The sequence below is a fragment of the Mirounga angustirostris genome, unplaced genomic scaffold (genome assembly GCF_029215605.1).
Source record: "Mirounga angustirostris isolate CCGP_5_RB_7025 unplaced genomic scaffold, mMirAng1.0.hap1 SCAF_5, whole genome shotgun sequence".
In the NCBI taxonomy this organism is placed as follows: Eukaryota; Metazoa; Chordata; class Mammalia; order Carnivora; family Phocidae; genus Mirounga; species Mirounga angustirostris.
The window spans coordinates 60,613,966-60,628,074 of NW_026991713.1; the positions used below are offsets into that span (position 1 = coordinate 60,613,966).

Consider the following 14,109-nt stretch of genomic DNA (forward strand, 5'->3'; position numbering starts at 1 on the left):
GAAAGGGAGAAGTAGTTCCAGACCAAATCTAGAGCATTAACAGTGAAAAGCCTGAATGGGCCCGAGGTTATTCAACACTCTACAGAAGAGGCCAAGAAAGTGAAATCAAAAACAGGTCAGCCTTCTAGTTGTACTACATATTTGTACAGAGAGGAGATTTATAGGTGGCTTTCAAAAAATAATCACATCGTGGGGTGCCTGGCTTGCTCAGTCGTAGAGTATGTGACTTTTTTTTTTCCTAAAGATTTTAACAACACCAGAAAAGCCACCCATAGAAGTTGGTGGCCCAGTGCAGAGAACAGGATCTAGGAAGGAAGTCAAAAAACAAAAGTAAGAGTGAAGGAGACAGCAGATCTTTAAAGGAAACACACTTTTTTAAAGAGAGGGGGGAAAAAAAAAGGTGAACTCTACCCCCAATGTGGTGCTCAAACTCATCACCCTGAGATCAAGAGTCGCATACTCTACTGACTGAGCCAGCTGGGCGCCCCAAGGAAAGGTACTTTTTAATGTGTTCACATTAGCAAAGATTCTGAAGAAAAACCCAACAGAACTGGAAACTGTGACTCATTCTGATTTTTTTAAGTCCTAGTATCTTTTGGGCGCCTGGGTGGCTCAGTTGTTTAAGCGACTGCCTTCGGCTCAGGTCATGATCCTGGAGTCCCGGGATTGAGTCCCGCGTCGGGCTCCTTGCTCAGCGGGGAGTCTGCTTCTCCCTCTGACCCTCCCCCCCTCATGCTCTCTCTCTCTCTCAAATAAATAAATAAAATCTTAAAAAAAAAAAAAAGTCCTAGTATCTTTCTTTCTTTCTTTAAAGATTTTATTTTTGGGGGCGCCTGGGTGGCTCAGTCGTTAAGCGTCTGCCTTCGGCTCAGGTCATGATCCCAGGGTTCTGGGATTGAGACCCACATCGGGCTCCCTGCTCAGCGGGAAGCCTGCTTCTCCCTCTCCCACTCCCCCTGCTTGTGTTCCCTCTCTCGCTCTCTGTCAAATAAATAAATAAAATCTTAAAAAAGAAAAAAAAGGAAAAAGAAAAAGATTTTATTTTTTAAATAATCTCTACCCCCCAATGTGGGGATCGAACTTACAATCCTGAGATCAAGAGTCGCATGCCCTACTGAACCAGCCAGCGTCCTAAATATTTTTATTTTTTTTTAAAGGTTTTATTTATTTGACAGACAGCAAGCACAAGTAGGGGGAGCAGCAGGCAGAGGGAGAAGCAGGCTTGCTTAACGACTGAGCCACCCAGGTGCCCCTCCCTTAAGCTTTTTAAGCATGCCTATAAACACTGAATTCCACTATATGTGGCACCAGGCTCACAGAACCTTTAATAAATTTTAGCACACTCTTGTTAATATAAATTATACATCTTCCAGTTAAAGGTATTCAGATATAAAATTAAAAAGTGATTTTGATATAAGCCTGAGTGTCATTAACAGACTGAGTTCAGAGAAACTTTCTGCCTTACAACCTAACTGGGTGTTGTTTTTTTTTTTTTGAGTAATCTATATGCCCAATGTAGGGCTCAAATTCATGACCCCGAGATCAAGAGTCGCATGCTCCATTGACTGAGCCAGGCAGGTGCTCCCGGGAATATCACTTTTAAGATTCTTAATGAGAAGAGGTATAGGTTTTTGAGAGATTCTTTCTGCATCAATACAGCATTAAGACTATCGGATTGGTGGGACACCTGGGTGGCTCAGTTGGTTAAGTCTGCCTTCAGCTTGGGTTGTGATCCGAGGGTCCAGTGAGGAGTCCCGAGTCGGGCTCCCTGCTCACTGGGGAGACTGTTTCTCCCTCTGCCTGCCGCTCGCCCTGCTTGTGTGCTCTGACAAATAAATAGGTAAAATCTTAAAAAATAACTAAGTAAATAAAAATAAAGACCACCTGATTGGTGTGGGACGAGAACATTCTCAAAGGGCCTAAATGCCACTTCATCAGTGGCATTTAGGCCCTTTTATATACCCATTTCTTCCAAGTCTAGACACAGTCTGAGAATCTTTCCCAGCTTACAAATTCAGGGATAGTCAGTCACAACCAATATGCTACTCTCCATATTGAGTTAATTGCCTTAAACCTTTACACTTACATTTAATCCTCTAAAGAATTCCTTAATGGATTCTTCTGTCACATCATAGGGCAGGTTCCCTAGAAAAGCAGTATAGGGTGGCGATTTCGGAAGACGGCTCCGGTCAATATTGGGTTCCCGAGCAGCCCGTGGAGCAGTGGGCAGGATAGAACGGTCAATTGGAGGTGCCCTGTACACGTCGTCATCATTACTGTGCCAAGTGGTTGAAACTAGGATAGGAAAGCGAACAGAAGGAATTACAGCAAACTTCCCTTACTGCTGTTGTAGAATAAGTGGACTCATGCTAAGTGCCAAGGATTAAATAAGTTATGTCAGGAAAGAAACAGATTAAAAAGGCACTTAAATAAGGGCACTTTACAAAGAGACAGTGCTTCTGAAATGTCAGAATCAGGTTAGCACTGCAAAAAGACTCAGTATTCACTGTCTCTTGGTTTCTAAGTATTTTAAGGCCTTTAAAGGCCCAGGCTTTTAACAGTATAGTAACTCTTATTCCTTATGCATCAAAGAAAAAGAAAGTATCAACTGTTTATTGAATGTTATGATGAGCCAGGCATTTTATATTCATTATATCCCATCTTATCTTTTTAATAACGCTGTGAGGTTGTTCCCATTCTACGGAAACGGAAACTCAGATTTCAGAAGATTCAATAACTTGCCTAAGATCACAAACATGGCAGAAGAGTAGATGATAATCCTAGTAGAGGCAAGACTCGAACCCTCAGTCCAAATCTATTTAAACATTGTTGACAACTCTCATATTCCTAACTTTTTGGGTGGACAAAGTGTTTTCTTCATGGTTTATTCTCCTCTTAAAAATGAAACAAAATCAACACAACTCAATTCTGTCCCATTCCTCAGACCAGTTTTGTTTTTCCATGACTTCATAAAAATAGCTCCTGGAACAAATTGTTCTCTTGATTCTGAATATAAACAGCTTATAGATTACATTGTAACATCAGGACATCATAGAATTTTAGTAGTCTAGTCCTCAACTTTTGAAATGAAAATGAGGATTAAATTAATACCTTGAGAAAAGTCTGTTAACAAAAGAGACAGAATTAGTACTAAGCTCTCCTGATTCACCCCTTCAGTCCCTAATCATAAACTCTTACAACCTAAACCTAAAATTCTATGAAATACACAAATATAAGACTTAGGGTTCTATAAAATGAGTAAGTTCCTTTCAGATTACAAGTGTGAACCATTACTATGGAATGGGTTTGGCCTCAAAGAGAATGAAAACTCCAAGCATGATGGGGAAAAAAAATTACCATCTCCTTCCAGGTCATCTGTTTCATCAGCCCAGCTGACTGGTTTGGGGACATAGGTGCTTCCTCCCCCAGTCCCTCCATCCTCAGCCAGGAAGTCTGTTAGGGAGATAGTTTTCCCCTTCTTATTCTTCTTTTTTGCTGTTTTAAAAAGGCAAAAGAAAGATTATTTATCATTCCTTGGGTATTAGAGAGTTGTACAGGGCACTACTGTTAAAGAAAGCAACATAAAAGGCCACCAAAGGATACGATGGTATACTACACAGATGTAAATAGGGACAAAGTACAATATACTGGCACAGCAAGAAAACCCAATGAAAACTGACAAAATAAACTGCTTATGTATGGGAAAAGGTCTAGAAAGAGTTTCAACATTAAGACTGGGGTGGGGTCAACTTTTTTTCTACTATATTCAATCATGTATCATTGGGAATTTTTTAATTTAGTAACTACTTGTTTTTAAGACAGGTGACTATATCCATTGCTCCTGGTATACAAAGAACTAAAACAAAACTCCTACCCCTAATAACATACTCTTTTTGGCATTTATGAGGATTGTTTGATACTTGTAAAATAACCACATGAGGTAGGAATCGTTACTATCAATTTACAGAAAAGAAAACTTAAGTCTCAGAGAGGTTAAATGACTATCCTACAGTTACAGAGATATTAGATAGCGGAGCTAGAATTAAACCCAGGGTTTTGGATACCAAATCTAGGGCTCTTCCCACAGGAGCCCCAACCTCTAAGAAGCTTGTTATTAGTTCTATGGGAGAAGGGGGGGTATCATAACCACAGTAAACTGTGTTACTGTCATTTGAATGTGTTCACACACTAAGACTCTACAGAGTTGGCTCTCCTTGCCCTCTAGGAAAAAAAAAAATTCTCTCCTTCCCTAAACACCACATATGAAGACGAGATAGGGTACTGAAGGAAAAATATAAAAAACCCCTAAGAACCAACACATTCTAATGTTTTCTGCGGTTATGACATCTTTACAAATTTCCAAATGGCTCTGTTTAGTGGACTGACCTCAGCTCTTTAACTATCTAGTTCTCAGGACTTTTTCTGAGATCGCATCAGTCAGCAGCTACTGCAGAAGAGCTGAAAGGACTAACTCAAGTTCTAAAACTGGCTCCTGAGAGCAGCCCCTACATGATAAGAAAAAAGCAAGGAGCTTTGTTGTAACAAAGACCAGTTTTGTGGCTTTTATAACCGTGAGTTCCTCCTCCATGTTCCAATTCTCATCTAATTTTCAACTCAGGAAGACTAAGAATTTGTAACATGATGCAACCATTTGTTTAACTGAAGGCTGCTCTCTCACCAGGACCCTTTCTTTTAAAATCCAACTTTCAGGAGGAGCCTGGGTGGCTCAGTCCGTTAAGTGGCCAACTCCTGATTTCTGCTCAGGTCGTGATCTCAGGGTGGTGGGATTGAGCCCCCTCATCTCTGGGCTCTGCACTCGGCAGGTATTCTCTCTTTCCCTCTGTCCCCCCCACCTTAAACAAACAACAAAACACCCAACTTTCAGGAAATAAAGATGACCTGTTTGCTATGAGTGTTATGAACAGCCTTCTGGACACACTAAGAACCTGAAGCATTATGGTCTCAATGAGCTAACCAGATGAACATGGCTGCAATAATATGGAGAAAAGACGGTGTTGAATGTGGTTTCCATGATTCTGTCAAGTGACTTATTACCAGTCCTGCTCTAAAAGCATCACTTCTGATTAACCAGATTATATTTTGGATCTATTCTATGCTTTGAAAGAAAGCAGTTATGCAGAGGTTGGGTCCTATAGCATCGATATTGCCCCTAGCTTATATGCAAAGGCCTAGGAGAAGAAATTTACTAAGCAAATGTGAGTAAGACATAAAGCCTGCCTCTGAGCTGGAATGCTCACAGTGTACAGGTTTATTTTCATCTTTTCCACATCCTCTAATTCAAAGTGCTGGGGACTAATATGATGCTAGCTAGAGATCCTTACCCTCATGGGGCTTAACCTAGTATCACCAGCTAATACCCAATTATTGATCTGTCTAGTTACTGGGGAAATAAAAATAGAACTGATGGCCAGTCCATACAATGAGGTCAAGTTCAACATAAAAATAATTTGATTAAAGCATCCCTGCCCCTTCGTCCTATATATGTATCTAATACTAAAAGAGCAGAATCTGGATTAACCGGTCTTTGGTCTGATTCTGGCTTATACCAACTTTCTAGATCAGGGTTTCTCAACTCTTATCCCTTGACTTTTTTTTTTTTTTTAAAACCCTTGACTCTTGACCAACAAATCTTCCTCTCCTTTAATGTTATTGGAAATTTCAAAATAATAAACTAAACATCATAACTAAAACAAAACAAAAACTAAAGCACTGTTTGGCTCAGAATGTCTTTTTAAATCATGTATCTCCCTTTCTCCTGATTCTGTTGCCCTCCCCTCCAAAAACCTTTGGCTGAGAAATCACCGATGATGGTTGGTTTTCATTTAAAAACAAGCTAAAATTCTTTCACAAGATCTGTAACTTATGTTTCTTTAAATCTAGCAGCAGCAATCACTTAGTACAAATATAAACAGATTTAAAAGAACTAACTGGCCCTTTAGAAAGTAAAATCAGTTAACTAAAGTGGGTGCCAGTGTTTGTTCCACTCTATTTTACTCGAATAACTGAGAAACGATGTTATCTAAATCCTCTACGCCCTTTGCTACTCTAGTATTAGGCCCATTACATGTTTAGGATTTCAACAGTCTTCTCTGGATTAAGTAAAGCATCGTTTAATGTTCCAGGTTTATCAATCCCTTGCCACATGATCAAACTGGTCCAACTCTTAATTTTCTTTAAATCTGATGTGAATTGGTTAAAAAGTTAAACCAACCACTTCATGTAACAAACAATAAGTGTCTCAATTATTTAAGGCCAAACCCATATGCACTAAGGGAAAACGCACACACATCCCAGAAATTTTAAATTCTGTCTGCCTTAATTACTCCTGCAATTTACTGAACAAGTACGAGGTACTTGTGAAGCTCTTTATATACTCGTATAGGTTAAATAAGAGCTTAAAAGATAGCATTTTCAAAAACTTTTAAGTCTACAAAAGTCCTTAAACAAGAGACAAAACACCTGTGTCCTTAATAAACAGGGTTTCCTACAACTAATACCAGCTTAACCCTTATTTAGTTTCTCAACTTCTGCACTAATGACATTGTAGGCTGGGTATTTCTTTGTTGTGGTGGGCTGTCCTGTGCACTGTAGGATGTTTAACAGTATCTCCAGCCAGTACCAAAACCTCCACCCTGCTGTGACAACCAAAAATGCCTTCAGACACTGTAAATGACTCCTCTGTGAGTGATACAAAATTGTCTCATGGTTGAGAACTACTGGTGAAGTGGTTTCATATCAATAAATAAAAGGACAAACAAAAGGGGATGCTAGCCCCTAAATGCTAAATGAAAGAAGCTAGTAACAAAAGTCCACATATTGTATGATTTCGTTTATATGAAATGCTCAGAATAGGTAAATACGAAGAAAACAAATGGGGGGGGGTGGTGGAAGAAATGACTTCTAACGGGGCAAGGCGTTTCTTTCTGGGAAGTGAATCCTGCCAGATTCTCCAGAATTAAAAAGGATTTAATGATCAACAGATGTTTCCTTAAAGAAACAATACTGTACAAATGCAATGAGTCTACCTATACCAGAGTGCTTAGAACTAGACTAATTACGCTGCTCTTTAGAGCCAAGCCATGAGATTTCATACAATGCAATATCATGATGTTGACAGGCCTCACTTTTACTGTACTACAGTAGAGAATAAAAACCAAGTCAGCATATGCTCCACCACCTCGACCCACCAGTTCAGTTCCATGACCCAACTTCTTCAAACTGACACAACTGGAGGGAAAGGCCATGTTGCCTTCCCCTTACCTTTTTCCACTCAATTTGGTCATTTACGTAAAAAATAGAAAGCAAGCGCCCAATACACATCATGCTGACCACTACACAAAGTACTTGGAGCTTCTCTGTAAGAGAAGAGCTATAAAAATTCAAATTGACTTTGGTGTGTGTACTTGTAAGTGTACATACACATAATTAGAAATATGCACTTGGGGGGTGCCTGGGTGGCTCAGTCGATTAAGCGTCTTTCTTCGGCTCAGGTGGTGATCCCAGGCCCCATGATGGGCTCCCTGCTCAGCGGGGAGCCTGCTTCTCCCTCTCCCTCTTGCTTCCCCTGCTTGTGCTCTGTCACATAAATAAAATCTTAAAAAAAAAGAAAGACAGACAAGAAATATGCACTTGGTTTTTAAAAACAATACTCTGAAGTTAATTCTTTCCCCCACCCTCATGAAAAGTGAATACATTCCAGGATATTTTGAGACGAATACAAAGAGGTAGGGTATATTGTCAAGCCATACACAAATGGTATGTGAATTAGACCTTAAAGCTGTTTAAAAGTATGTATGTTTCAAAGATTTTATTTTTATTTTAGAGTGTGTGCGTGCCCATGTGAGCGAGCAGGGGGAGGGACGGGGGGAATCTCAAGCAGACGCAGTGCTCTCATGACCCTGAGATCAAGACCTGAGCCGAAACCAAGAGTCAGGTGCTTAACTGAGCCACCCAGGTGCCCCTAAAAATATATATATTTTAACAAGCACATTACTTAGAAACACTATGTTTTACTTTGACACTCTCCTTGTATCTGTATTTGAATTTTCAGAGTTTCAGTCTTCGCCTTCTGAATCGGGGTACCCTACTCCCAGAATAACAAACATATGCTAGAGGATGGAATTTAAAAATAGTAATGTAGGTAAACCTTGCTTTTCAAAAGGCTGCATTATGCCACCCTGCCTTTATGAAAGACTTACATTATTACTTGTTTCCCCTAACCAAAAGAAATCCAGAGAGACTCTTTGCTCTTACAAAAAAAAGAAAAAAGTGAAAACAGTGTTCGGCATTTGTTTTGCAGTGAGCCATCACAGAGGCAGACACAATTCTAACCGAATGGCACGTCCAAGCTCATTCCCCAAGAACTATACTCAGCATCAAGCCACCATATAGTTTTGAACTGTGCCTGTGAGCATCTGTACTTTATCTTGATTTATTTTGTTAGCAAGATATGCCCTAAGGTATTAGAAAAGCCAGAGAGGTTATTTTTGAGGTCTGGGAATGCTCCCAAAAATTTCCCTATAAGCTAATGGTCATTGCTTCTTTGCTTTATGCCATTTCAGCTTACAAAATGTTCTACTTTTGGATAGCAGGGGAAACCTGTATGTGAACAGCATATAATGAAACTATTTTAAACTATTTTTAAACTGTAAGGACCAGCACTGTATGAAAACAACTACTGGATACCGTCCTCTCCCTATGAAAATAATTAAACAAGATGCCACATATGACATTTTGAAGTGCTATGCAAATGAAAGGCTTTCTGTGCATACAAGCACTATTTCCAATTTGAAAGCATTTGTCTCAAAAAATGTTAACCTATATCAAACACATCTGATTCCCTGTAAGTAAGGAGAGCAGTTCAATAGTCTGCTCTGGGACACTTTCAGATCTTGAAAGTCAGTAATGGGTCAACTGGATACTGATATTGCTGCAAAGAATTTTTTGGTCTCATTTACAAGAGGGCTGTTAAGTTCTATCATGTATTTTCACTGAGAAAATATAAGATCTACTTTCAACAAGACACTGGGCATCATCATGAAGTATACTGAAAATATACCAAGAATTTTATAGTCTCATTAACAAAGCCGTATCTGGGAATATTGGCCACTCAACAAAAACAATGAGACTGGAAAAGATTTAAAGTGGGAAAACAAGTTTGATAAATCCCAAATTCCTCAAGGGCAGACTGTCAGATGTAACCCTGTACTCTGATACTATCAGTGTCCCTTACATATACTACACAAAGCTAAAAAGATTTATGGAACCAAATTAAAGAAAAGAGATTAGGGGTTCAAAGGGGGTAGAGTAAATGTGGAAGAACAGAAGGGAACATCAAGCAAATCCCTTTAACCAGTCCAGATTTCACTCAATTCTGTAAAATGAAGGGCACAGACTGCCAAAGTGTCTTCCACCCTTAAAATGCCACAAGTTATACTGAAAAGGGAATACAGGCTTTTTGCTCAATTATGGCACTAAGCCGTCAAGATGGCAAATCTAGCCCAAATAAGTACTCTAATTCAGATGAAGTTTTTGGGTAGATCCCCAACATATGATAACTAAGCTAGGCATGGTTCTAGCTGTCGGGGATGGATAAAATGGTGAACAAGATCAGAACATGGAAGCCAACCTTGTTATTTCCAAGTTGATAATGGAGAGCAGTCAGGAGTCTCAAAGATTTCGACCTTGCTCTGCTACCTGCAGCCATGTGACCTTGAAAAAAATAATTTCATCTTTCTCATCTGGGAGATACCACTATCTGCCTACATTATCTCAAAAAGGATCAAATGAGACAACATACACACAAGAGCCGAGTCAACTGTCAAGTGCTACACCAATGAAAGGTATTATGTTCAAATGCACCTCAATTTCTTCAACGTTTTCCAAAAACATACATAATTCTTAGTCTCTTACGTAACAGAGGAAATAAATTCTTTGTGAGAAATGAGTGTCCAGAGATAGCAAGGGTTCAAGCACTGTTTTGCAGAATGCATGATCATGACAGAGAAACTATCATCCCCCGAACTAAAATAAATGAATGCTGAAAATGTTCCAAAGCCCACTGCCAAGTCCTTGAGAAATGCAAGCTGACTGTACGTCACTGATATTCCCTACTCCAAAGTCGTCTAAAAAAACCTCAACTCTATCCACCAGTATTATTTCAAAAGCACTCCCCAGTTGTGCAGTTCTCTTAAAAGAAAAAAAAAAAAAAGGAAAAACCTAACTCTACTATCGGAGCTATCAAAATAAACCAAAATGGAAGCTGTCAAGGGTTCTGATCTTGTTCACCATTTTATCCATCCCCGACACCTAGAACCATGCCTAGCTTAGTCTGCGGTCAGTAAATAGGTACTGACTGAACAAGAAAAAAAAACCTAGAAGAAACCTAGGTCTCCACCCTTGCTTTCTCTCCTTCAACACGTGGGCGCACCACACTGGGTTCCCCACCCCCACCTAACTCCAGTTATCCTCCAAACCTATCACATTTACACTTGGAAAAATATATGGACCGGGCCACACTCTAAAACGGGAAAAACAAAGTGGAAGGACATAAGGGAAAGCACCACATGCGCGGAAAACCTTCCCATCTGGGCCCTCGCGCGTGCTTTTCAGGCGCGCCGGTCTCCGCTACCCTCGTCTCTCCTACCGCGCACGCGCGTCGTTGCCTTCCCCCGCCCCTCCACCGACTCGCGCTCGTGTTCTAACTGCCCCCCCCCTTTATTCCCCTGCCCCCACTCCCGACCGCAACGGCCTCGCGCCTGGGAGACGTAGTCTACTGTGCACCCGTCCGCGCGCCAACCGCCTCCTTCCTTCCTCCACGCGGGTACAGTGCTTCACGTCTATGAGACGCCCTCACGCCTCCCAGAGATCTTTCTGCTCCTCATCACTCCAACTCAAGCCAGAGTCCATCATTACTCCCCGCTCCAACCTCGCGCTGACGGGGTGAAAAGGGTGTGAGGGGGAGGGGAAGGTGTCCTTCCCCTCCCCCCAAACATCCCGAGGCGATAACCTAACATGGCCAAGCCGCCAGCCTGCCGCAGCACCAAAGTCCGAAGGAAAGCGGTGCCGCCCGCTCCCCGACTCCAGGGAATCAGTGGATCAGGCTCGGAGAGTGGCTAATGAGCCTGGTCCTTGGCCGCGCTCGGCCGCTCACTCACCTGAGGCCGCCATGTTGGGAGAGGGAGAGAGAACGCAAAGGACCCGGATGAGGCAATCACGTGATTATAGCGGGACGTCGGGCTAGGAGATGCGAAACTGGGAGGGGGCGGGGAGGTGAGGAGAGAGACAGGAGGCGGGGCGGCGCTGCTCTAGGTTCGTAAAGCAGCGCGAGGAGGTGGCGCGGCGTCCGACGGGAAGACCTGCGCGACATGTGGCCAAAGGGGTGGGGCCTGGGCTGTCGCGAAATCCTTCACGCTTTACGAAGGGCTACGCGCGGACGAGGGGGCGGGTTTCACGATCTGCCGACTTCCTGCCAGTGGGGTAAGCGGAAGGGGCGGGGTTAGGCATGCTGGTTCTAGTTGTCTGGGACCGAATGGAGGTGGGCTGGAACCCGGAATGAGTGCCATAATTGACTTTATGAAAGGGAAGATTCTAAGTTTCTTTTCTTTTGGTTTTCCACGTGTGAAGACATATATGGTTAATTTACTGAGGTTTTTTTTAATTTTTAATTTTTTAAAAAAGATTTTATTTGTTTATTTGACAGACACAGCAGAGAGAGGGAACACAAGGGGAGTGGGGGAGGGAAAAGCAGGCTTCCCGCCGAGCAGGGAGCCCAATGTGGGGCTCGATCCCAGGACCCTGGGATCATGACCTGAGCCGAAGGCAGATGCTTAACGACTGAGCCACCCGGGCGCCCCGAGCTTTTTTTTTTTTTTAATCAATTTTTGTTGAAGCAAAACAAGCCCAATATCTTGCCTAAGGGTGGTTTTAATTGGTTATGTTTAGAAGAATAAGAAAGTAACAAATATCGAACACTTAATTGCCATGGACTTTTACCTCAATTAGTCCTTCATTTTATCGACTACCTTCAGTCAGATCCGGGCCCTTATGATTTCACAGCCGAGTGTTATCCATGCTTCCTCTACCTAATGCTACATTTTATTATATATTATCATATACTGTATTAGTATGTTACTTAATGAAAATTTTCATTGAGCGCCTACCATGTGTCAGGCACTGTTATTGGCATTTTTTTTGATAAAACAGAAAACAAAACTCCAAAGGACTTTATAGTCCAGTGAGGGAAAGAGACAATAAGCAGTGAATGAATATTAGAAATGATAAGCACTCTGCAGGTAATTAAGATGTTTTGATTAAAAGATGATTGGATGCAACTTTAGACTGCCTGGTCAGGGAAGGCCTCTGAGGAAGTGACATTTAAACACATCTGGATGGTCACTCAGTCAGTTGAGCGTCTGCCTTTGGCTCAGGTCATGATCCTGGGGTACTGGGATGGAGCTCCGCATCAGGCTCCCTGCTCAGTGCGGAGTCCGCTTCTCCTTCTCCCTCTGCTTGCCACTCCCCCTGCTTGTGCAAGCTGCCCCTCTCTCTTCCTCCCTCCCTCTCTCTGTCAAATAAATAAATAAAATCTTTAAAAAAAGAACAACAGGGGGCGCCTGGGTGGCTCAGTCGTTAAGCGTCTGCCTTCGGCTCAGGTCATGATCCCAGGGTCCTGGGATCGAGCCCCACATGGGGCTCCCTGCTCAGCGGGAAGCCTGCTTCTCCCTCTCCCACTCCCCCTGCTTGTATTCCCTCTCTTTCGCTGCGTCTCTCTCTGTCAAATAAATAAATAAAATCTTAAAAAAAAAAAAAAAAAGAACAGATCTGGATTACAAATAGCCGGTCCTGTGAACATCTTTAGGAAGAGCTTTAGTAGAAGGCAGAGGATGCACAGCTGGGTCATAAGCTCCAGGACAGCACCGCCTTGACAAATTGATGAATTTAAAAGCTGGTAGCTGGGATATGGTGAGGGAGGAGGAAGAGTGGTACAAGATGAAGTTTGAGAGATAGGAGTTGAATCGTGTGAGGCTTTGTAAACCATGTTTAGGAGTTTAGATTTTATTCCAAGTGGGTTGGGAAAACATGGAAGGATTTTATTTTTATGCAATAAAATTACGCAATTCTATGTCATGACTTGAAGTAAAATTTTGAAAAGGATTACTTAGTGTCTTGATGTAGGTGGTGGTTACATCAGTGTATATTTATGTAAATATTCATCAGAATCAATTATAAAATTGTACGTTATGACTGCTGGCCAATATATTAATATTATACATGAAAACATTTTTTGACCTAAACATTTGTTTTTTATTATAATTTTATTTTTATTTTATTTTCTTTTTTTAAAATATTTTTATTTATTTATTTGACAGAGGCACAGCGAGAGAGGGAACACAAGCAGGGGGAGTGGGAGAGGGAGAAGCAGGCTCCCCGCAGAGCAGGGAGCCTGATGCGGGGCTCGATCCCAGGACACTGGGATCATGACCTGAGCCGAAGGTAGGCGCTTCACGACTGAGCCACCCAGGCGCCCCAGTTTTTTATTATAATTTTAAACTAAAATGTTTTTGAGGGCCCCTGAAATTATGATGGAGCCCAGCCACTGTGCCTCCTATATACGTACTGGATAAGTTGGCCCAGCTGCTGTAATCCTGGTGAGAGAAGATGGTGGCTTAGATGAGAGGGTAGGGATGGAAAGAGACAGATGCAGATATATCTTGGAATTAGACTTGGTGATTGGTTAGATGTGAAGGACACAGGAGAGGGAACTATCAAAGATGACTCCGTGTTTTTGGCATAAACACCTGGATGATACCATTTACTTAAACGGCCAAGCCTGAGGTGAGGCAGGTTTGGAGAGGCACATAGGCTCTGTTTTGGCCATGTTAGAGTTGGGATATGTACTAATCCAGTACTTGTTATGTTTCGATGAATTTGCTTATCACCTGGGGAATTTGTTAAAAGTTAGATTCCAATTCAGTAGGACTGGGGTAAGGCTCGAGATTCCATATTTTTTCTGGTTTGGATCATTAAAAGGAATGTTATTTGAAAATTAAAAAAAAATGTTGGCCATTGGGGACAGATTTCAGAAAG

General features: G+C 41.7%; 1 protein-coding gene and 1 long non-coding RNA gene across 11 annotated transcripts in view; one reads left to right on the forward strand and one right to left on the reverse strand.

Annotated features, from left to right (window-relative positions):
- Nucleotides 1-11,334, reverse strand: part of EIF4B (eukaryotic translation initiation factor 4B) — a 30,781-nt gene extending 19,447 nt beyond the window's left edge. For 6 of the 8 annotated variants that reach the window (XM_045873386.3, XM_045873384.3, XM_045873385.3 and 3 more), the window contains exons 1-3: nucleotides 11,178-11,333; nucleotides 3,358-3,495; nucleotides 2,087-2,295 (exon numbers count right to left, since the gene is read on the reverse strand). In XM_045873386.3, the coding sequence (XP_045729342.1) occupies nucleotides 2,087-2,295; nucleotides 3,358-3,495; nucleotides 11,178-11,190 (360 nt within the window). In that variant the 5' untranslated portion in view covers nucleotides 11,191-11,333. Of the gene's footprint in view, nucleotides 1-2,086; nucleotides 2,296-3,357; nucleotides 3,496-11,177 lie in introns of all 8 variants that reach the window. The other 2 variants (XM_045873380.3, XM_045873379.3) reach the window with 1 other exon arrangement.
- Nucleotides 11,335-11,365: 31 nt separating this feature from the next.
- LOC135364425 (uncharacterized) overlaps nucleotides 11,366-14,109 on the forward strand; it is a 32,436-nt gene continuing 29,692 nt past the window's right edge. For 2 of the 3 annotated variants that reach the window (XR_010411513.1, XR_010411515.1), the window contains exon 1: nucleotides 11,370-11,499. This is a non-coding gene — a long non-coding RNA (uncharacterized LOC135364425). Of the gene's footprint in view, nucleotides 11,500-14,109 lie in introns of all 3 variants that reach the window. The other variant, XR_010411514.1, reaches the window with a different exon arrangement.